Below are 23,958 nucleotides of genomic sequence, written 5' to 3' on the forward strand. Positions count from 1 at the left end.
TACACTGTCTCCATCACTCATTTCTGTCTCATATATCTTTAAACCTCAGTCTTAAAATGTGAGCCCGGTATTGCTCCAGTCTGATCTCTGTGTTGAGATTAATCCCCGTGTTTTCATTGGGCATTTTAATGTGCGTCACATTTGAGCCAACCAAAGTTTTCTTGGTGCAGTCACACAAAAAGAAATCACACTGAATGTACATTGATATTGGAAAAAAGTTAAACTACTGGACTAGTTATGTTGACTTGTCCTTTGTTTTCACAGTCTGGTTCCTTATTGATTGTAGGGTAGGTTACTGTCAGGGAACCTAATGGAGGTGGTGCGATACACCTGTAATAAGTCCACTGATGTGTGAGGGGAGCTTGGTTCATTGTGGCCCCGTTAGGCATTGCATCTTGTACAGAGTAATGCTGTAGGTAACCTTACTGTCTCACTTGTATTTTTTCAATATCTACCGTCACCATCATGCTCTGACAACCTTCACAAATCTACTTTTTCTATTCCCTCCCCCTTTAAAGGAACCTCATTCACATTGTTGTGCTTCCATCTAATCTTATTTTTTTTTCTATTTTGAAATTATTTCTTTTTTTTTCCTGTCTTCAAATTATTTTGCATTGTATATAAACATGATTGCTGTGAACAGTGTATTATAAAGTTGCACCCATTTACAAAATCTGCAATGGGCAGTAGTTCAGTCAGTGTCTCTGAGTGTTGAGAGTTTAGCGTAAAATGTTTGTGTACACTAAACACATTGTCATATATGAAATAAACATGGAAATTATGCAACACAAAGTCACGGACTCCTCTTCTTTATAAGTTCTACGGCATCCACGCAAATAAAGCAAAAATAAACAATAGAAAAGTCACGTGTCCGTCGGATTTAGACTACATGAGATGTGACTGCGTTGCAAGGTTGTTGCCATGTCTGCATGCGTTCGTGTTTGGGACTGTTCATATTGCATGTAACTTTATCTTTAGTGTTTTAAATACTCATCTACTAGCCTAGAATTTATATCATTTTCTATTTTTTTTTGGCATGACAAATTGTCCATACTTTCGCGGAGTTTTAAATTTAGTAAACTTAGGTTAAATAAAAAGAGTGAACACTAGCTCTGTTCCAAAGTAATTTGGATAACATTGAATATAATTAATATAATAAACCACACATTAAAACGTTGTACGACATCGTTTGGAGCGTTCTCTGACATATTTAATTGCAGCTTTCCCTTTAAGACATCTGGCAACCCGGCGGAGCAGCGCCCCATACTCATCCAACGCTGGCTCGCGAATGATTGACACAGGCTAGTAAATCCATACAAGACTCCTTCACATCCCTTCACAAGGTTAGACACACAGCCGAGAGTCTCAGCTGACCGTGTCACACGATGGAGAACATACTGACTCATCCTGAGGGCTCGAAAGCAGAGTCATAGTAAAATGTACTCCTGCTATCAAACATTAGTTGACGTTAGCATTAGCTAGCTTTAGCTCCAGTTAACAGATGTTACCTACAGTAAACTAGCCTTAGCTAGCTAAATACGTTCCCGGTTTGCAGACATGGATGGCCAGGGATGAGACAGGTTGTTTTAATGGAACAGTTACAAGTTTTAAGCGGAAGTATAGTTGGTACCAGTAAGCTACCCGTCCCCGGTAGCTGACAGCATGGATGTAACGTTAGCCGACAGACAGCGGAATGACTGCACAACATGGGGTTATGTTAACGCAAATGTGCAATTAACCTCTGTACTAGAGACACACAGTTGGCATCTAATCACGTGGTGTGATAACAATGATTAGCATTCGACACAACAGTCGAGAGTCAGATACAGCTGCTGCTTCACTTGCAGTCATTCACTCTTATGGGAACAATACTTCTCTAACTGTCCAACCAGCTGTCAAAACACTGTCAAATAATAAGATCACGCTGTGCTGTCAAAATAAATGTTACCCCAACTAATTTAAAAGTTGCGAAATATAAATAGAAGTTTAGCTGCAACGAGGTGTATAGTGTTGGATTAAAACCACTGGAATCATTCGCTGACTGTAATACATCTAAGACATAAGACATCCTGCTAAATGTTTTATCTCTGCCTATAGTGTCATGGCCAAGCAATCTGATGACGTCACCCCGGTAATGGCTCACACCTTCAGTGGACACTCCTTTCAACATTACTCAGAAATGAATCTAGACAGGTAGGAACATTTGAGTTGGGCCATTCACTCTGAATGAAATGAAGTGAAAAAGTAAGATGAGATTGCTTTGATGATGATGCTCTTGATGTTTTGTTAATGTGTATTATATAGACTTCTATTGGCTTAACCGAGTACATGAAATGAGTTGAGAACAATTTCTTTCCAATGTCTACAATGTAATGAAGGATCTACATGGACTACAATGCCACCACTCCGCTGGAACCAGAAGTGATCCAGGCCATTTCTGAAGCCCTCCAGGATGCCTGGGGAAACCCGAGTAGCAATTATATAGCAGGTGAAGAATACTTCAACCCTCATCAAAATGCCATTGACTTAATGTTGGAATGAGGTGTATGTGTGTGTGCGTAAAGCAATTTCCTTTTAACGACCTAATGATGCTTTTCCCCAATCTTCCGTCTCAGCACCCAAACAATAATGTATCTCAGCATGCAACCAATAAACAGGTGCTTAATCACTTTTATTTGTAGGCGCTAAAGCCAAGGCAACAATTAATCAGTCCAGAGAGAATGTGGCGAGAATGGTTGGAGGGAAAGCAGAAGACATCATTTTCACATCAGGTGGAACAGAGGTAAGTGGAATTATTTATTTATTTTCGTTCTGGTTTTCAAAAAGCTACATCGGTTTTGTGCGACGCTGGAAAATGTTTAGTGCAGAATTGTGGTACCATGTAGTGCAGCGGTGGTTCATTCATAGCAAACCAATGTTCTTTCAGGCCAATAACCTGGTGCTGCACACTGCTGTAGAGCACTTCAGGAGAAGCTGCAGGGCTGCAGAGCAACGGGAAGGACACCGGAATGGAAGCAATGGCCTTCCTCACATAATCACCTCGAATGTGGAGCATGACTCGGTCAAACTAGTAGCTGAGCACCTACAGAAAGATGGCAAGGCAGGTAGGAGGCCATGCTTTTTTTCCTTTCTAAACAACTAATCCGATGCAGCTTCTTTACGTTTGCTTGCTGTCTTGACTTGTTTGGGTAACTGTGTTTTTGTCACAGATGTGACATATGTGCCTGTGTCTAAGGTGACGGCCCGTGTGGAGGTGGAGGATGTCATTGCTGCGGTGCGTCCCAACACTTGTCTCATCTCAATCATGCTGGCCAACAATGAGACAGGAGTCATCATGGTAAGAAGGAGATAGAGGCTTGGAAACCAGGCGCTCTCTTCTACGTTCTCTTCTTTGTCCTTATACTACCGATGATGGAGGAATTCTACTTTTGTTATTGGGAAAGATAGAGCAGTCCGTCAGTGTTTGAGGCAGGAATTGGTTGTCATGAAGCAGACAGTTGCATTCGCTGATAAGTCCTTTCCTTTCATCATATTTTGAATCTGATTTCAAATACAATTTCAATGTAAAAACAAAAGGCTCTAGGTGCAGGACAGTCTAATGTGCAATGTATGCTGAAACTGCTTCGTCTCGTCAGCCAGTCCAGGAGATCTGCCAGAGAATAAAGTCTGTCAACAAGCAGCATGAGCGGCTCAGGATCCTGCTGCACACTGATGCTGCTCAGGCTCTGGGGAAAATCAGGGTCGATGCCTGTGAACTGGGAGTGGATTACCTCACCGTAGTGGGACACAAGGTCAGGAACCTGTCGGATAAAATATCTTGATTTGGCATCGCTAATATTTAAACATATTATTGAAAGGGCTTGTGACATTTCTAGTTCTATGCCCCTCGGATCGGTGCTTTGTTTGTGAACGGCCCGGGGAGAAGGACGCCATTGTATCCGATGCTGTTTGGAGGAGGACAGGAGAGAAACTTCAGACCAGGGTAACACACCACAAAGCACCAAGTATGCATGAAATAACAACAAAGATGGAAATATAAGGGTACATTTTCTGTCCTTTTGACTATTACAGCACAGAAAACACACCAATGATTGCTGGTCTGGGAAAGGTATGTTTCCTGCTCCTTATATGTGTTACTGGAATTCACTTCTTTCTTTTAGTTTTAGAACATTTCTCTAGAAGCTTCCACTGAATAATGTTTGACTCTCAATTAGTTGTTTTTTTAATCTCCCTGATGTAACAGTGCATGTATTGATTGATTGTGTTAGGCTGCAGAGCTGGTGATCTCCAATCTGTCGGATTATGAGAGTCACATGCAAAGTACCAAACTTTACCTGGAAGAACGACTGAAGGTAAAACATATCACATTCTCTGTGATATATGTCAATAGTAGCGTTAGCAGTTTCTGGAGTCATGAAGGTTAATATCTGCGCCAGGAAATGATGCGCTCGGGTGTGTGTGTCTGTCTTTTTGTTCTTTGACTTTGAAAATGATAACTTGTATTATCATCATTCTTACCTTTTATACATAAAAAAAAACGTGCCGTCAATGCGTTTTCCTTTTCAGGCCGTCTTTAAAGACAAGATCCGCTTCAACAGCCATTACCCCGGCTCTGATATCCTCCCTAACACATGTAACGTGTCCATCCTGGGCCCAACATTACAAGGTGATGTCATTACTTCTTCCTTCTCCGGGCTATGTCTGTTTTGGCCTGTCCTCCAACCCTACACCAATGTTTGTGGGAGACAGTTCATGACCTGCACAGGGCCATTTGTAAGCCACAAAGGCTTTGAATGATTAATCTCTCTCTCTCTCTCTCTCTCTAGGCTGGAGGGTGTTGTCCAACTGTAGGAGGCTGTTGGCCAGCGTTGGCGCCGCTTGCCACTCAGAGAGTGGAAACAGGTAGAAGAGTCCCTCTTTTACCTGTTACTCTTTTTGTACAGATGCCATACTGATCGCAGTCCACATACCCCCCCCCCCCCCCCCCCCTGTGCTGCACTGTGTCCGTCCATCAGGCCTTCTCACATCCTTCTGAGCTGTGGCGTCCCCTTGGAGGTGGCAGCTAGCGCCCTGCGGCTGAGCGTGGGCAGGGCGACGACCAAAGCAGACGTGGATGCAGTTGTGGAGGACCTGAGGGAAACTGTGCAGCTGCTGGAAGAAACGGACTGATGGCCTTCATGTGCATAAACAGTCGTCCTGTAGGTCAGATGTATAGAATTAAGGATGCATCATCTTGTGTTTTACTGTTACATTCACTGATCATGCAAAACATAAGCAAGATAAATAATAAAAGGGAAGAAGTTGAAGTGACCGGAGGGGTGATGTTATGCGATGACTGTACTCAGCTTCCATCACGTCATGTGAGGAGCTAATCAACTAATTGGAGTCGGGGCAACATGTATGAGTGTTATAGAAATAAAATATTAACATACACCTTTGAATATTTTTCTCACGAACCCAAAGAGCTATACGATATTATATGTAGATTATAATCACGCAAATGTATCATCTGTTTAGTCATCCACACCGAGATGAATTTTTTAAATAGTTGTAAAAAATGACACTCTTCGTAATCCACCGTGCACTGGCTCCGACTTCTCCCATTACTTAAGTTTCCGTGCCGCCTCAGCTCCCCTGTCTCCAGTGAAGCGTTGGTGTGTGTGCCAGCATACGGTCACCGGCGCACAAAGGAGAGCGGGAGGCCGCGAGAGCTGCGCCTCCACCCGTCTTTCATTACCTTTCTATCTCACAGCCCCCCCCCTCCTCCTCCCCTATTCCCCAACAGCCATGCCGGCCAGCTGGCTCCCTACTCGGGTGTCACTTTCCTGGCTCGGGAAGAGGCATGCGAGTGCACGGGTTTTTTTTGTTATTGAATGAGAGTTGAGCATGAGCGAGAAAGCGATGCTATCCCGGTGGGAGCCAAAGAGCCCCGGGGAGCCCGCTCCGCATGCCACAACCTACCCGTAAGCGGCCGGGGATGGTGCTTCATCGGGCCATCCGGGCTGCGCGAGCGGGGGACCTCGCGGCCCTCAGGGAGCTGGCATCTTCCGGTCGCCTCTCACCTGTGATCGCCGACGCTCAAGGTGCAGGCCCGGTGCACCACGCGGCGAGGTGCGGACGCCTGGAGTGCCTGCGGTTCCTGGTGAGCGAGCTGGGGCTGGCGGCCGACGCCCGGGCCTCGAACAGGGCCACGCCAGCGCACGACGCAGCAGCCACGGGCCACATCCGGGAGCTGCAATGGCTGGTGGACTTTGGAGGCTGCAATGTTGAGGTGAGTTTATCCACTGTGCGAATCTCTACAGAAAGAGAGAGAGGGAGAGGGAGGGAAACCTATATCGAGAGCTCAAAAGCCTTGGAGAGATGCCACATGTCCAGCTCTCCTGGTAATTTCCACCGACTCCGTTTGTCTGTGAGCCTAAATTCAGGCGATGGCTTCAGATGGTCATCTAACTGATCCCAGAGTGAGGTTACATCACCGCAGTTGTAAAAAGGTACCGTACACTACAGTACCTTTTCAGATGCATTACCAGCTGATTACATCATGTGGCGTTGACTTACTGGGTATCCATTAGTATTATATAGCAAGTGTAATTAGGTCCAGATGCTTGGGAGCTCTCACTGAACTTAGCTATTAGGACTGAGTCAAGTCTACTTACGTGTACATCTCTGTGGTTTCTCAAATGTATACAGGTCCATTGTGAAGACAACATATTACATAATTGTTTCTTTACTGATTTTTAATAGAACCAAATGTCTTAATTGGTGGCGCTCATAAAAGAAAAGAAATGCACTTAATGAAACCCCTTCATCGTGTCTTGATAATCAAGAATGTCTATCACATTAAGCCTTTACAGTAGACGAGTTCTGCATCAAGCTTCACCCAACTCCCCTCTTTGTTGATGTTTCCAGGACAGGGATGCTGCTGGCGCCGCTGCCCTCCACCTCGCGGCCCGGTTCAGTTGTGCGGAGGTCATCAAGTGGCTGCTCTCTGTCGGAGGATTGGCCGAGGTGGAGACGAGCTGCGGGGCTGTGCCGGCTCACTACGCCGCAGCCAACGGGGACCTCACCTGCTTAAAGCTACTCGTTCAACAGGCACCCGGGTGAGTTCACAGCCATCCCTAGTTTTTATTTTCAAAACCTGTCAAAAAAAAAAAAGAGCTGGGATGATGGGGTACCCATGGGCACCATAGTAGATGATTGTTTGTGGGTGTTTTATTCACACAAACGGAGGCAAAACACAAACTCTGGAAAGTTTAACAAACATAACTTAAAATTGATGAAAAGGAAAAAGAATGCAGCAGCCTGATCGCAAGCTCCACCTACTGTCCTACGACTGGAGACCTGTGACCGGCCTTTTACTTTATCAACTGGAACCTACCATCTGCTCAGGTGGGAGGTAGCTAATGTGCAGTCAGCCAATCGCAGCTGGTAGCTTACCTGATATTGTAAATGTACCGAAGATCAGCATCACACCAATTGTAATCATCTTAGGCTGTTTATTATCCTCCTAAACACAGATGTTTAGGCATGTTTGCAAGTCACCGTGGTAACAGCAGAGGGACTCGCTGGGGTACCACTGGTTGGGAATCGCTGGGTTAGAGGACCTAATCATGCACACCTGTTTTCACAGTCACAGATTAAAGCTGATGATCCGCGCTACATCACAAGGACAACAACTACACAAAAATGATCACGTGAAATATGAACCCCCCCCCCCCTCGTGGATCCCATCTCTCCTCCATCCCCTAAACCTGAGACAGTGGCTCTTAGTCAGGACCAGATAACAATGTGTCCCCTTTTCCTGCTTCATTTCCTGACGTATGGCGGGGTCAGAACCATCACATGTGACCACCAGGTACCTGTGAATAATACATGCCTGGACACCGTTGCTCGCATGCCAGCCTCGCGGATGTGGAAGGACAGCGTGTATGTCAATGGAAATGCAGCTCTGCTCGATTGGGCGAAAATAACTCAAAATGGTGTCTCTCCTGTCTTATCGAGTTCAAGTTTTGGAGTAGTACTTTAATCACCTATGTGATGGAGCATCATAAAACACATACTGTACATCAGCACGTTTCCAATAGTTTGAGAAGCTCCCCGTACACCAAATATTTACTGACTTATTCTGGTTTGTCGGTTCCACCTGTCATGGCCAAAATATCAATAAAGTCTGTTCAAAGCAGGCATACAAGAATCCGTGCATTTAACAACAGTAGACACATCGCATGTTCAGCATATTTCAGCTTTAAGGTTGTCCATTACTTCAGTTATTGTCCTGAACAAGAAGCCTGTGGGAGCTAAACCCCCCCCCCCCCATTGTTGATCTGTGTTTTGGGGTACAGCTGTGTGGACCGCCAGACGGTCACCGGCGCCACCCCGCTCTATCTGGCCTGCCAGGAGGGGCACCTGCACGTCGCGGAGTACCTCGTGAACGACTGCGGCGCCGACGTCCACCTGAGGGCCCACGATGGCATGACCTGCCTGCATGCGGCTGCTCACATGGGCCACCAAGCTGTTGTGGTGTGGCTGGTCAGTAGAGAAGCACAACACGTGTCTCCTACGATATGTACGCATGTGTTTTGTTCAGTCCACACTTTTTAACCTTCCTTATTGACCCTGAACAGGTGACGTGCACCGACGTCAGCCTGTTCTGCCAGGATAGAGATGGAGCCACTGCTCTGCACTTTGCTGCCAGCAGAGGGCACTATTGCATCTTAGAGAGGCTGCTTTGCTTGGGTTCAAAGGTCATCAAGGATCACTGGGGGGGGACCCCACTTCATGATGCTGCAGAGAATGGAGAGCTGGAGGTTGGACATGACTTCTTTCTTTAGTTGTCTTCGGTTGTTGTCATAGTTTTTGTCTTATCTTATCTAAATAAACTAAACTATTGTTCTATTCCTTCTCTCAGTGCTGTAAAATCCTGTTGGCCAACCAAGCGAACCCTTCAGATCATGATATTGATGGGTTCACGGCAGCAGACTTGGCGGAGTACAACGGACACCATGAATGTGCCAGATACCTCTGTGCCATTGAGAGAAATGTAAGCTCCCTCACCTGTTTTACGTTCTCCTGCTCTGTGTCCTCTCTTTGTGTCAGCACTGCCCAGCTGTTTACCTCGGCGCAAGATTTTCAAAGCCGGTCGACGGCGAACATCTGGAAGATGTTGGTGAATCCTTGTTCTTAATTTGGCGCGGGGTCGAGCGTGCTCTTCTCCAGCTCCGTTGTCCTCCACTCAGCCTGATTGCTTTGCTCTCAGTTTAAGAGGGCCGATGAAGTGGAGGACGACGGCTTTTGTGTTTCTAATAAGGCGTTCGTGGTGCCGTGAGTGCTCAGCTTGCCGTCGAGGAGATAAGCTCTTTTGTTTGGTGCACAAAGCACGACACTCCTTGATGTGGCTGATGAATATTTTAGCGTGAACACATTGTTTGTGCCTGTTCAAATCAGGGGTCAAGGCAGTTAAAAACCGGCCTGCGTTTAACTCAAATTACTCTTCAATTTGCTGTGTGAAGCCTCTTTGTATTTTAAATGGTTTGTTTTTCTTTTGAATAGCTACATAATAATTAGGTTTAGAGGAGGACGGCTAAAGCTGATGCTGAAATTTGAGCTGGTGGATTGTTAGTTAGTTTATTTTAAATAGGGAAGAGGTTATACTGTTAGCTGTCAGCAGACTTGTTGAACCTGAAAGCCTCACAGCTGTCCACCTGCGGCCTGTCCTCGTTTCTCCCCATCGCACTCCGCCCGCCGCCCTAAAGCACAGCGATGCACACCGAGGGTAACGAAAGCTGTCCGTCCAATAGAAGCCATTAATTAGTCAGCAGAGACGAGCAGCGCTCATACACGAAGAGGATGATGGTAGGGAGCCGGCCGAGAGCTCCCCCTTCACAAATAATCCTCCCTTCAACAATAGGGAGCTAATTAGCGTGGGGGCCGCTGCGACGTCGGAGCGCAGCCGGAGCCGCCGCCAACTAAGGGCCTATCGGTTACCCCTCTCCTGTGGCTCAGGTGGAGGGCCGGGGGGCTGAGCGCGTTACGAGATCCACAAGCTTAAGTTTCAGCGTTTTCACCATTCTGATGCCTGGAACCAGCAACTCTATCCCTCTGTGGACTCGGAGAGCAGGATGTCACTGGCTTCAAACACACGTTTGATTGTGTGTCATGTTTTTTTTTTTTTTTCCAGTGACTTGGAAGTGCTATGATTGTCACCTCTGGATGTTGGGTAATGATGGTAGCAGACAGAATGATGCATCAGGTTTCTTGGCAACGTATGAATCGGACACACAGGCCGAGGCTCGCCGTGCACAGAGAGGTCATCTGATGGAGAACCTGAAGCAGCAGTTCATTGATTTTACATCCTCGTAATATTTGGATGGCAGACTATGTAATGCTTTGAAAACGTACCGTGCCGCAGGTGAGCCGTACATGTAGACGTGCTTTAACTACATTTCTGGTGGTTTTGGGTTCATCAAGCGCTGCGTGGATCACGGGGTTTCAACCCCGTTCTAAAGTGTCAGTCAGATAATCTCATTTCCGAGCAGCGACCCAAATGGATTGGGACATCGACCGGGGAGAGCTGTGTGAGTTTGCAACCGCTCGCAGCGAGGTCAGACTCCGCTGCTCCTCATCTCTCATCTCAGGAACAGCTGCAATCAAATAAACAGTGTGCGGACGGAGATTTACTCCACACACACACACACACACACACACACACACACACACACACACACACACACACACAACTTCATTGCTTTTGCGCTCCATTCACAGCGATCGGGCCCAAGATACTGTTGTTTGAGGATGGTATTTTTAGAACACTGGACCGAGGACACACAATGTCGTATAATTCATCACTGTGTTTTTGTCAAGATTTCCGCTTGGTGTTTTATTTCTTTGCACTGAGAAAGAAAACACATGTTTTAGTGACTTTTATTTGTATTATTAATAGAATATCTAATCAACATTATCACTAGTTGACATCTATCAGATTAGATCAAATAACAGTCTCCTGCCCCCCCCCCCCCCCCCCCCCCATCTGTTGATCTGTCTCAATCTCACGAAGCCCGGCTGCATCTCATTTACATGTGTGTCACAGATGGGGAGATATTTTGCAGAACTATAAAATCTATGTCCTAGAGTATCCCCATACACAATGTAATGCTGTGTGCATTATGCAACTTTTAAAGTACTGAATGCCACGGTTAACAGCTGTAGAGCTGGAAAAATCAGTGTCCATTAAACAACCAGTTGATAGACAAAAAAATGATTTGTAACTATTTTAAGTCATTTTTTTTTTAAAGGTGAAATGCCAAAAACTCACAATTTTCCTTTTTATTATCTTTTATTTACGAGGATCTCCAAATAAATTTACTAAATTTCTTCCGTAGTCTTATATTTAACTTTTAAACCTGCAGTACACTTTCTAGCCACTTGAGGGAACCTGAATGCGCTTATTATTGTTATAATTGTAGCCTACTTATAACATTGAATCTACTATGAAAGGCTATCGGACATTCTGTTAGTTTATACCAAAATGTATTAGTTTGTTCTCATTTCTAAAGTATTTAATGTGTGTATGTGTTTTCAATAACACATGCATCAAACAAAGTTGTGATTTATCAAACATACACGGCTGGTTTACCTATTAATATAAGGCGATGCGGTGATGACAGTAAAAATGGTCAGGGATTGTCTATTTCTGCACGATTCTCACAATTCATGGATCTTGTGAAATGGGTCGCGATCGTTTGTAATTTTCTTAAAAAGTATGTCCCCGGATAAAATGTTTGGGAATCACTGCTCTCCAACATTAAACCTGATATTGGTCGGACAAAACAACCCATATGAGTAGGGCAACTAGGAAATTGTGATTGGACTATTTTCTGAAATTTTAAAGACTGACGATAATAATATTAATAAAAGATCAATCAATAATGTAAACAATAGTTAGTTGAAAATTGGTGAATTATTGGAGAATGTTTTTAAAAAATGTGCCCAGAATCTGTCCCAGCACTCTGTTTGTTGTTGTCAGCGTTTCCACATTCACACTCAGACCCATCCTATGGTGTCACATTGTGTTTCCACTGTCACAGCCCACTAGTGATCTCAGGTAGATTTTGCCCCCCCACCCTCACAAAAACCTCCTCCTTTCAATTGTCCCAAGTGGAAAAACAGCACCTGAATGCGCGTGGATAAAATGTCTCTTTTGCAGCTGCTTTGACAAGTCTTCCGCTGATACGTCCCTTCGTGCAGCGCCGTTGGTTCGTCTGTGTATTGGTGACATTACTGGGCCATCCTATCCTTTCCCTTAATTATTAACCGCACGCTCCGATCAGAGTTTATTGTTTATTGCCTGGCAGCCCTTGGCCACTGGCAGGGATGCTCGTGATGGTGTCAAACGAGTGGTTGGTGATCTTCCGATAGTGTCGCATCCACAACGCGGAGCGATCGCCCCGGGTTACCTGGCCCCAGGAGTCGGTGTCTTCAGAGTTTCGCCGTACAGCGAGGTCTTACCCGAGTGCACCGGCAGGATCGGTCGAGGTTAGTAGGTTTTTTAGCTCGGTTTGTAGATCATTTTCACTGCTTGTTTTCTATGCTGCTTTTGCTTCTTTTCTTCTTTATTACATCATTTTTCTTTGAGCTTTTGTTCGTGAGGAAGCAAGTGACTGGTCAGGCTGAGTAATTAGTTCTGTAAAGTGAAGGGAACATTTTGTAAGTTCTGTTATTAAGGGAACTCTATGTTTTGGCAATGTTTGACCTATTTACCGATCAGCCGTGGCCTCTTACGGTTAGGCATGACTAATACTCATACTTATGTTGCCACTGTTGATGTTTTGCAAATTCCTTTTTTTGATTCATGCACTCTTTGTAGATGTGGCTTTATGATCCAGTAGCTGTTACAATGTTCCATTATGAAGTAGACATATATTGTCATTTGTCTTCTTTAGCTGTGCAAAAAACAAGCTGTAAAAGTTGGCAAAAACATGGTGTCCGTCAGTCTCGAGCATTTACCTCCATGCAGGAAACCTGAGAGTATTTTAACCTGCGAGTGGACGTGTATTTACCCTATAGTGTTCTGTGTATAATGTACACCGGCTGTATACATTCCACATTGCAATTTATCACCGGGAACGTTAATATTTCATGGCGGAGCAGGCAAAATCTTTTTAAATGCACACGGTGTTCTGAAATGCCGGGGATTCGAACCCACTAGGGGATCGCCGGTGCAGCGTGTCCCGACAACGAGGCAGCGCTGCCGAGCACTGTTTCTTAACTTTTGGCTCCTGCTCTGTAGAGATGGGGCTCTCTGCGGTCTTTGATAGAGGGAGAGGGGATCCAGGGCCAAAACAGGGCTCGGCTATCTATATCTGCGTGGCAATTGTGATGGGGTGCTGATGAAAACCAAATGCTCTCTGGCCACTGGATCTAATTAAACACACACACACACACACACACACACACACACACACACACACACACACACACACACACACACACACACACACACACACACACACACACACACACACACACACACTCTCACAGGCGGACCGGTTCATCATAGCTTTTAGGACATTGAACTGTTGCGAGAAGGATCACAAAGCAATCAGCCCCCCCCCCCCCCCCCCCCCCCCCCCCCCCTTGTTTATCTATTTACAGATTGCACAACTTCGGGGAAGTCAGTTCCTCCGCCCGAGCGGTGTCACAGCATATTTCGTGCTGTTGGACATCAAAGTGCCGCGTGAGAGGAAATGGCACGGACCACCTCACGGACACAAAGCACAACAGCATGCAGCAGCTTGTTAGGGCTGCCTTTGATGTTTCGGTTACTAATAATGTCCTCGGAGAGCTGAATTTGATATGCATTCTGCATGGAGCGCATTAGGACAACGCAGGTTCATTAAAGGGGATGTAAATGTTTCCATACATCCGACATCCTCCCGAGAGTGTGGTGTGAAACGCTGCCAATTATCCGAGGATGCTTACTTGTTTTGCTCTCCGTGTATTTCGTGGTGCGCGTCCTCAGGCGTTAAATGTTCGGATGTGTTCCTTTCAATCTAGTATGTTTTAAGTATTATATTCTTTAGCATTAAAGTATTGTTTCACCGGCATTATATGCATCTTTTAGGCTAATATTCTTGATTCCCTTTGCGCCCATCTCAAGAAAACAACCCAAACAAATCCTTCTATAAATATAATTGTGATTGATTACACGGCCCAAATCTACCCTTCTATCGCCCACAGACTCGTACCTGCTCTATTTCCACCACATACTGTGTGTTCCTACCTTTGGGCGGAAGCAAACGCAGAGTACTTCTTTCTCCAGCGAGAAATATTGTGTCAGGTCATTATTCCCCTGTATAACAATAAATAAGTGTCGCTTTTTGTCACTCGACTTGTTTTACATGAGATGTGAACCGTAGAACTAAAACTTCAGACTAATATCTTATAATTGTAAAGTTGTAGTGTAAAAAGTCAAAATGTAAAAAATAAAAAAGGTACAAAAGCTTTCTCTCCATAGTCGGCATGAAGCCAAAAGTACAGTAAAGACACTAAGCAGGTCTGTCGTTTACTAAAGAAGAAAAGCATTTTTGATCGTTGTGAAAATCTGTGACGGGACCACAGTTGTCCATATTGTCATAACGGACAATGTGAGGTGCCATCAACATAAACCGTCTCTCCTCCTTCATGAAAGTGAATGTAAAATTCACATCAAAAAAGCTCATGTACGGGTCACACTCAGACGTCACAGTAGTGATTCCACGGTTGGATTTGTCACAAGCTATTTTAAAGTGGGTGTCTGACCAGGGAGGATGTTACGGTGCAGGAGGTGTGATGTGATCTGATGTGACAGAAGTCTCTCGTTAGATACCAGGATGTGATTTTGTTGACCGTGCGAAAGACTTTTGAGCATTCGAGCACCATTTTACCAAATGCGTTACGCATTTCATAAAATTTGGTCTTCAGAAGTCTTGAAAAGTATTTGGTGTGACTCTGTGATACTTGCAGACAGCCTGCCCAGAGAAGCCCATCGAGGTGACCGCTCCAGTGCAGGAGGAGGAGGAGGAGGAGGAAGAGGAGGAGGTGAAGGTGAAGCCGGCTGTGTTGTCGCAGTGCAGCAGGGAGGACTACTACGGCTGCCTGAGTGACACATGCAGGGACAGTTACAGCAGTGACACACCCATGGATAGTTTAAAGGTAAGTTTATATAGTTTATATTCACAATTTCTATAAATTCTACCAAAGCATCTGGTCCATCACCGTCTCTTTTTTTTCTTTTTTTTTTGTCCAAACTAGCAACCCGAGAGCGAGGAGGCCCCGCAGGCGAGATACCCTCAGCCCCCTCCTGCACCTCCTTTACCCTCCGCTTCGTCTACACCGGAGAAAACCGCTGTCAGCAGAATAGGGCAGGTTCAATTCGTGACACCATGTGAGGAAAAAATACATTTCTGTTACTGTGAGTCACTGTTCAGTGGAGGAAAAAACAACAACTGCGTGTGTTCTTTAAAGACTTATGAAGTGTATTTCAGCTATTAAAGGTTTCAATCAGCCCAAGGCCGCTGGGAGTGAGATAATCGCCGCTCCCGATAAGACGATGCTGCCTGGTGCAAACCTCCTGGCTGGAGGAAAACTCCTCGGCAACATGAACTCCATTAAATCCTTGAAACAATCCGGGATGTCAGGAGTCTTCACTGGACAAGCAGTATGCTTTCTCATTTTGTACACCCTGCCTTTTTGCAAGCGCTCCCTGACCATAGCTAAAAAGAAACCGCTGTGTCTGCGCAGAACAAGATGGTGGTCCTGCCCACTGAGGAGGCCAACCTGTCAGACATCGACTACCTGGTGCCCACCCACGACGAGCGAGGCCGTCCCATCGCTGAGTGGAAGAGGCAAGTCATGGTGAGACAGCTGCAGGCCCGGCTGCTGGACGAGGAGGACCAGAGGAGGAAGGTAGCGTCTCTCTGCAAGATTAAACAGGGTTACGTTCTTAGTGCACTTAGATTGATTCAAATCTCATGTAGCACAGGTTCGGGAGCGGTCATGATCACAGTCTTAGCTTACAAAATCAGCCAAAAGTATTTAATTTCATTATTAAGTGGATCAACAGGAAAGTTATGGGGAACTTTTTTTTGATAATTTATTGATTGTTTGCAGCCCAAAAAAAGTCAGTTATGTGTTGTGCAGCCCTTTCTAAACAAACGCTCCAGACCACAACTTCTAAATCTGCATTACTTAACCTTTAAAAAAAAAAAAAGAACTTGGAAATTCCATCATCATTTCCTTTTAATTGCATATAACAAATCACTGAACACATTGCTCGCCAAGTCATATTTCTGAGGTTTGGATCGCAGTTTAACTGTATCATTACTCTTTTCCTCTCACGCCTAAGCCACATGAAATATATAATATTTAAAAAAAGGTTAAAATGTGACATCCTGCATGTTCATCTGCAAGCTGTTTGCCTCTCTTCTGACAGGAAAATGGGAACAGATATGCCAAAGTCAGCTGGAGGTTCTCCCAAGCCCACAACGCCATCCTGGGGCCCTCTGGTGAGCTGCTGACGGAGGATGACCTCATCTATGTGGAGCAGCAGATCGCCAACGTCTCCATGCAAAGGAACTGCGAAGGCTACGAGCTGGAGCTCGCCCGTCTGGCCGAGGAGCTCAGGCACATCCTGCCAGCCCCCATAGTGAACATCACCGCCAACACGCAGTTCAGAAACCTCTCGAGTCAAGTTCCCCTGCCCGTGTGGTGCGGCCGCATCTCGGGCATCGTGAAGAGCATGTCTCTGCTCATGACCAACCTGACGGACCAGCCCCACTGCAAGATGCCCAACACCGACCTGATCACCGTGTTCTCTCAGACTCCGGACCGGCAGAACTCCACCAGGGGACGCAGGGAGAGGATAGAGGATGAGATCCACCAGTTTGGGGTGTCCGTGCGGACGCTGAAGTCCAATTTTGAGATGCAGAACTCACCTTTGTCAGATGAGCCGGAGGAGGTGGGTGGTGCTCTTGTGCAGCTCGAGGCCACGGAGTCAGACGAAGAGCCCAAAGTGTTGACTCCGGCCCCGGAAACCGACCAGAACGACGACTCCGGCATTGACTACGATGAAAATGTCGCGGACGTTCGAGAGACCACCAGCCTCAGGAAGGAGCGTATAGTCGTGCTGTTCTTAGGCCACTGGAAGAAATCGGCCTACACCGTGTCGCTGAAGAGCAAGGATGCAGCAGAGAGGAAGATGAGCGGCGGAAGCCCGGGGACGGGCGACAAGTGCGGGTTGGGTCGCAGGAGTAGCGCGGAGAGCGCCCAGTCGAAGATGATGAACAGCTCTCTGGGACACTTCTTCAAGCAGAGGAGTGCTGTCAACAAGATGCTGGGAAACTGGAGGAGCATGATCTCCAGCGTCCCGTCCAGACAGATACGCAGGTAGGGCACTGCATGACCTTTTTATGTAAAGCATCCCTGTTCTACGACAGAATGTCTTCACCAGGCGGCAACCTCCGGCTCTGCAGAGTGAATCCAATGCTTGAGTCTTAAAACTTGCAATCTCTTTGCTGACCAGCAGAGGGCGACTCCTCTGATTGCAAAAAGAAGTCTGGTTGTATAGAAGTCTATGAGAAAATGACTCTACTTCTCTTTTGATTTATTACCTCAGTAAACATTGTTAACATGACTTTATGGTCTCAATCTCTAGTTTCAAGTCTTCTTCAATGCAGCATGATGTTCATTTAGTGAACTATGGTCCGTTTAGAGTCAAACAGACCATAAAGCAGGGTATGCTTTAGGGCGGGGCTTACTGTGATTGACAGGTCGCTGCCACTACCAGAGACGTATACGCTGTCACTCCTCCGCATTCCAAATATGGTAACTTCCGTTCATTGGCTGCAAAAAAAACTCAGTGACTGAGTGAGGTGACACAAAAACAGAAAAGCAGTTCAAGTGAATGCATCATGTCTGCTGAATGTGATACTTGGCAATTGTTTGCTAACATGTTGTTTGCTACTTTTACAAGCTAATAAGTCAGCTTTCTAGCTTGTTTTTGTCCCCCTTGTGGCCAAAAAGTTAATTAATGCAGCTTTAAAATCCTAAGTTTTTTGTTCAGTTTGATTACAATTAAAGATTTGCTTGAATGTCCAGGACACTTAACTTCAAACGTTTCAACTGAACAGCATAAAGGTTTGGTTTGGATTGCTGTCTGTAGTGCCGTCAATCAATCCATTTGTAGAAAGAAAAAGAGAATCGCGTCATCGTTGCGGTCACTCGGCAGAAGCTTCTAATCTTCAGCCTCAGCCTACTGTAGTGTTGATATGATCTTGAGTAACCATTCCGTGTCCCCCACAGGCTCCACAGGCAGAAAGCCCTCTACTCCCCAGAGCAGTTCCTACCTCGCCTGGACGGCGTGCCGGTGGAGTACGACAACCTGACCCTGGATCTCTTCATGCTGGGCTACTTCCACATCCTGGAGTTGGAGCTTCCCGTGGACGAACGCAAGATAAGACACCTGCTGTGTTTCGAGGTGTTTGACCATGTGGGGAGCTTCCCCTGGGAGCTGGTCAGGGAATTCCACAAGGCTGTCATACAGGACATCGAGGCCGGGAACCGCGAGTGGAAGGACGGCTTCGAGGACATTAAAGTGAAGTTCTTTGGCAACACTGTGAGTCAGACTGAGAGCACTGTCGAGGTGGTGAAACACACCCTCCCAGAGGTGAGACAGGTCCCTAAGGTCATTGTGCAGACGCCTACGCCTGATGAGGGGATGCTCCACGGTGGAACTGACATTTCCAGTTTCAGCAATGAAGAAATTTGCAAATACATCGACCGCAGTTTTGCTTTTTGGAAAGAGAAAGAGGCAGAGATTTTTGATTTTGAGTAGTTGCTTGTGTCATCTTTTTAATATTTTTTTGTATTGTTTGAAGTTATATTACATTAGGGCTGGGTATCAAATCTAAACACTGTTTGAATTATGAATTTATTTGTCGTAATTGTCAACCTTCAAGTACCGCAAGCTAGCGCAGAATGCTTAGCCACATTCTTAGCCATGTTTGCCTATTTGACCAGATATTGCCTGATATGAATTCTAATTTTCTTAATTTTTTACTGTCGATTTCAATGCATTTCATAGGTTTGGACTTTGTTGTTGAATTAAAAAAAATATTTGTATGTTTATAAATAGTATTAAAAAGATACTTACTAGATATTTTGGTACTGCTATTGAAACTCAGGTATAAATAAATTGGCAACAAATTTCAAACTCTACCCAGCCCTATTACAAAAGCCAGAGTGCCGAGTACTTGTGTTCCTGAGAGTAAACATCTTCCCAACACAAACTAGAGCTATTGATTTGTTAGGAAGAGGCCCAGTTCTGGTGTTATGGTGCTGACCCTGATTATTCATTATAAAGGAGCTAAAAGGAAAACTGATTTCACTGACATATCTTCTTTGTATTACCTTTTTAAGGCTCTTTTAATCAAACCACACATATCTTAACACCTATATAAACATACAGCACGTTGTTCAGCATAGTTGTATTTTGATTTAACAGTTGTAACATACAAACAAAAAGGTCAGTGCTATGTCATTTATCTCCTTTGCCAGCTTCCATGCCTGTTGAGAATAATATGTGCCTGTAACAGCAGCTGTGGGTCCCATGCTTGTTTGGAATCTGACTTCAGCACAGCGTCTCTGTCAGTCCTAAAAATAACTGAAAGACAGGCAGCTCGTCCCAGTGACATGGCAAAAGCTTTTCGCCATGCTACTCGCTCCATGTTGATCTCACCAGCCGCTCAGCAACAAACAGCTTTTTCACTGGAAACAAGGATGTGCCTTTATTTCCGTTTCTCTGCTTCTGCGGTGAGTTGGTTGCTGGTTTAATTGTTTCATTTGTACAGAGTTTGACGTCAAGAAATGTAATGTATTGTTGGCGTCAGAGGATTAGTGTCACGCTATTATGGTAACTCTTACTAGTAGTGAGCCAAAAGTACACAGTGATGCCAAATTTAAAAGAAGTTTTACATTTTGCTCAAATCAGAAAGGTCACAGAAGAGAAAGCTTTCTAACTAAGTTCCAAACTTAAAGCTTTCTCATTGAGAATGTCTTTTTATTTGCACCGTTTGTACAAAACAACAACAAAAAAACATATTTTATCATTCTTTTTTCTTCATATTCATGTTTTTCCCTACACTTCCAGGTAAGCTCTAAACTCGACCTGACCATCCCCCGCTGAGAGACTGTTTGACGTTTTGAAGTTGACCATGGTGCGCAACGTGGACGACCTGGACTTCTGCCTGCCCTCCCATCCTCAGAGCATTCTGGAGGGCTTGCGCTCCCTCTGCTCTCACCCCAAACTGGTGGACGTGACGCTGAGCGCGGGCGGCCGCGACTTCCCCTGTCACCGCGGCGTGCTGGCCCTCTGCAGCGCGTACTTCCACAGCATGTTCTCGGGGGACTTTGTGGAGAGCATCGGGGCGCGCGTGGAGCTCAGCGATGTTGATCCTGACATTCTCAGCTGCCTGCTGGACTTCGCGTACACGGGCAAGCTGACCATCAATCAGAGCAACGTGGAGGGGCTGATCTGCACGTCCAGCCAGCTGCAGTTCCAGACGGTGAGGACCGTGTGCAGCCGATACCTCCAGCACCAGATCGATGCCACCAACTGCCTGGGGATCCTGGAGTTCGGGGCCATCCATGGCTGCCCTGAGGTGATGGCCAAAGCGGGGGCCTTCCTCTTGGAGAACTTTGAGGCTGTGCAGCAAGGTGAGGAGTTTCTGCTGTTGGGAAAGGAGAGGTTGGTTGCGTGCCTGTCCGACGAAGGGCTACAAATCCGGACAGAGTGCACCCGCGTGGACGCCATCCTGAAATGGGTCGGGCACCACAGTGAGTCTCGGCTCGGCCACCTCCCTGAGCTCCTCACCTTGTCCCGTCTCGCTCTGCTCAGCCTGGACTACCTGGCTGACACCCTGCTGAAGGACAGTCTGGTGCAGGCCTCTCCCAGCTGCAGAGAGGCGGTGGAAAAACTTCACAGAGAGGTTAGTGACTTCACACCTCCTTCTTTTCTCTCTTATCTTCATTTGCACAATCTTGAGTGGATTTCCAACAACAATCCCGCCTTTTGCTTTTCTAGAAGATGGATTTTGCCCCGGAAAACACGGACAGACTCGACTCCATGAGTCCGCAACCAAACCTGCAAGAGGTGCTGTTGGTAATGGGAGGTCGCTCACTAGACGACTCGGACGACTCAGACGATGAAGATGAAGAGGACAGAGACCCAAGACTGCTGCCCAGGAACTGTGCCTTCTACAACACAACGACAAGTACTAACATTTGTATTTTTTGCACTCATCAAAATGTCAACTTTGTTTAAGTTCAGAATCCGTTTCGCAACCGAAACGTGTTGTGAAATGTCTGTCAAGAGTCCTTGAAACAGTTTGGCAGTAGGTCGGTACACGCAGTGCTGACAGGAAAACAGCTCTGCAGGAATGCGGTCTGGAGGTGACAAAGTTGGATCATCTTCTCAGCTCCTCGAATGGGCGTCAATGCTGGAAGAAGACATCCACTTCAGTGTTTTTCACACTGGATGTTTACAAAAAAGGGGCTTGACATTTCCAGCAACAATGCTGTGAGGGCTGTGCCAGAAAAGAAACTTTTTTTTTTTCCGGCTTCTTCCTTTCTTGACCTAGCTTTGACTTACTTTGAGGACATTTCTCCAAATTTCATTTGCGTGCTATTTTTGTGAAAACATTTATCTAATTTCCCTCACTGTCAGAATGACGCTCAAACATGAACTCCCGTTTCTTTCTTTTTTTCTGCAGAACAGTGGCATGAGCTCCCTAATTTCCCCAACCCCAACAAGTGGGGCTACGCTCTGGTCTCCCTGAACAATGACGTGTACGTCACAGGTGAGTGAGGGGCAGAAGGCAAATAAATAATGATGAATGGTTTTGAGCAGAACTCACTTCTCTTACCAGGAATGTAAAACAAATGTCAGACTTTTGACAGAGTTCTCTTGTCTGTCTGACCAGGGGGCTCGCGAGGCTCGAACACCAACACCTGGTCCACCACAGAGACCTGGAAGTACATCACAAGAGAGGGGAGGTGGGTTACCGTGGCCCCCATGCTCTGGCCTCGCACTAACCACACGTCGGCAACGCTCAATGGCGAGATTTACGTCATTGGAGGTAAGAAAATAAATACGGTCGATCGTGCGGTGCCTGAGAATTTTCTTGCAAATCCCTCTTTGTGTCTCTGTATTTGCTGACATCTATGTGAGCATGATTCAACCTCATCCCTCATCCTACTGAACATCTCCCTCCTTCAGGTACAACGTCGAATCGCGTTGAAGTTGAGCACTACGACCCTTACAACGACACCTGGACCTTGACGTGCCCCGCCTTGAAATATGTGACGAACTTCACCGCCACGGCCTGTCATGGGAAGCTCTATGTGATTGGCTCGTGCGCTGTGAAGTACAATGCTTTGGCCATGCAGTGTTACAACCCTGTTATAGGTAAGGAGGAGCGAAGCAAACCTCCGTGGGGGGGGGGGGGGGTCACCCAAATCTTTATTGGCAAGAGATTTGCAGCATTAAATAACATTTTCATTTTTGGGGGGCGGCAAAAAACATTTGCAATATTTATGCAGTCCTGTTGGTGTAGCTCAATTTCTAATAGCTTCTCATCGATTGTTTACTTGCTGTTTATAGTATTTCAACCAAATATTTATTGCTTCATTGTACAATTCCTTAAGTTTATCTACATGGATAAAGCACCATACAACTCCATATTTTAGTAGTTATTACTAGTAGTTTATTTTTGATGAAACAGCAGTTTTGTTTTTCCCACAGATTTGCAGTTAAAAGATTTAATAGTGTCAACTCATTGTCATCTCACCTTTTGGTGTTGACTCATTAGAAAGTAATCTGTTTAACAAGTTTACAGAACCAAAACCTAATTATTTGTCTTCTTTATTCCTCTAAATCATGTGTTTACATGTTTATTTCTTTTTTTACAGATAGCTGGATCAGCATATGTTCGCCCTTCATCCCTAAGTATCTGTCCTCTCCTCGTTCTGTCTGTGTGGATGGCACTATATATCTGGTTGCTGACAACACTAAGAAAGTCTTCACTTATGATCCAGAGGCGAACATGTGGCAGAAGGTGAGCTTAGATATCACTGCTGGCTTTTTGTCATAATACAGTAATTCAATCCCCTGTGTCAATGCTTATTTAGCAGGACAAAGGCAAAAATAATCATTTTTAATTCTCTTTTTATTTTTGCTCTAAGCTGTATGTTGACTCTCCCTCTCTCTTCAGGTCCAGCTTCTCCACATGCTCCATGAGAATGGCGGCCTGGTAACACTGGATGGGAAGCTGTTTGTCACCGGAGGCCATTGGAAAGGCATGGAGGGGGACTACGGGGTGGAAGTGGAGGTTTACAACCGAGCGGCCGACACCTGGGAGGTGGAGTCCTTCCTGCCAAGACTTTGGTTCTACAGTGGAGTCTGCACCATCTTCCTAGATCCATCCCAGTGGCCCAAGCTTTCCCCCATAGATTCATCGTAATGGCCTCCTGTCCTGGTGGGACTAAACTCAGGGTTCAGGAGAACGCAGAGACATGTTCCTATCACCACTATGTCACAATGCAAATGGAAGGTTTATCCCAGGATGCCATTGTGCCCTAGAATAGTGCGTTACATGATCCTCAGGTCTTCTTGGTTGTTATTAGAGCCGTGCTTGGCTGCTCAGTTGGTGGTTATTTATACTTTGTGTCTTGTGTTTCTGTTTGTTCCTTTTTGTGTGTTATTGAATGATGCTTGTGAATCATTAAATATTTGCAGTAGTATTATTATTGGTTGTATATCACGGGTTTGAACTTGGAAATGCTCGAAACGTGAATAAAATGTGCTCCTGAAAGCCGGTCAAACAGATGTGAATCCTCTTTGGGAAGATACTGTTCACTTTGCCT

At 45.6% G+C, this 23,958-nt stretch overlaps 3 protein-coding genes across 3 annotated transcripts; all 3 read left to right on the top strand.

Annotated features, from left to right (window-relative positions):
* Positions 1–1,282: 1,282 nt before the first annotated feature.
* On the top strand, positions 1,283–5,371 carry scly (selenocysteine lyase). The gene is made up of 13 exons (XM_079157545.1): positions 1,283–1,343; positions 2,098–2,193; positions 2,379–2,488; positions 2,682–2,782; positions 2,927–3,104; positions 3,210–3,337; positions 3,636–3,791; positions 3,876–3,982; positions 4,072–4,108; positions 4,269–4,352; positions 4,567–4,666; positions 4,827–4,902; positions 5,016–5,371. Exons 2-13 carry the CDS (start codon positions 2,102–2,104, stop codon positions 5,167–5,169), a joined length of 1,323 nt encoding a protein of 440 aa, XP_079013671.1. The 5' UTR covers positions 1,283–1,343; positions 2,098–2,101; the 3' UTR covers positions 5,170–5,371.
* Positions 5,372–5,977: 606 nt separating this feature from the next.
* On the top strand, positions 5,978–18,871 carry espnla (espin like a; the record flags this gene model as incomplete). Its single annotated transcript, XM_079157470.1, has 11 exons — positions 5,978–6,271; positions 6,910–7,100; positions 8,343–8,529; positions 8,625–8,807; positions 8,909–9,040; positions 15,004–15,192; positions 15,292–15,424; positions 15,525–15,697; positions 15,781–15,945; positions 16,472–17,424; positions 18,340–18,871. 11 exons carry the CDS (start codon positions 5,978–5,980, stop codon positions 18,869–18,871), a joined length of 3,132 nt encoding a protein of 1,043 aa, XP_079013596.1.
* Positions 18,872–19,705: 834 nt separating this feature from the next.
* On the top strand, positions 19,706–23,920 carry klhl30 (kelch-like family member 30). Its single transcript, XM_079157993.1, has 8 exons — positions 19,706–19,848; positions 20,186–21,023; positions 21,119–21,308; positions 21,807–21,893; positions 22,017–22,172; positions 22,313–22,501; positions 23,005–23,150; positions 23,307–23,920. Exons 2-8 carry the CDS (start codon positions 20,250–20,252, stop codon positions 23,553–23,555), a joined length of 1,791 nt encoding a protein of 596 aa, XP_079014119.1. The 5' UTR covers positions 19,706–19,848; positions 20,186–20,249; the 3' UTR covers positions 23,556–23,920.
* The last annotated feature ends 38 nt before the right edge of the window (positions 23,921–23,958 follow it).

The sequence above is a fragment of the Pholis gunnellus genome (genome assembly GCF_910591455.1).
Source record: "Pholis gunnellus genome assembly, chromosome: 4".
Classification (NCBI taxonomy): Eukaryota; Metazoa; Chordata; class Actinopteri; order Perciformes; family Pholidae; genus Pholis; species Pholis gunnellus.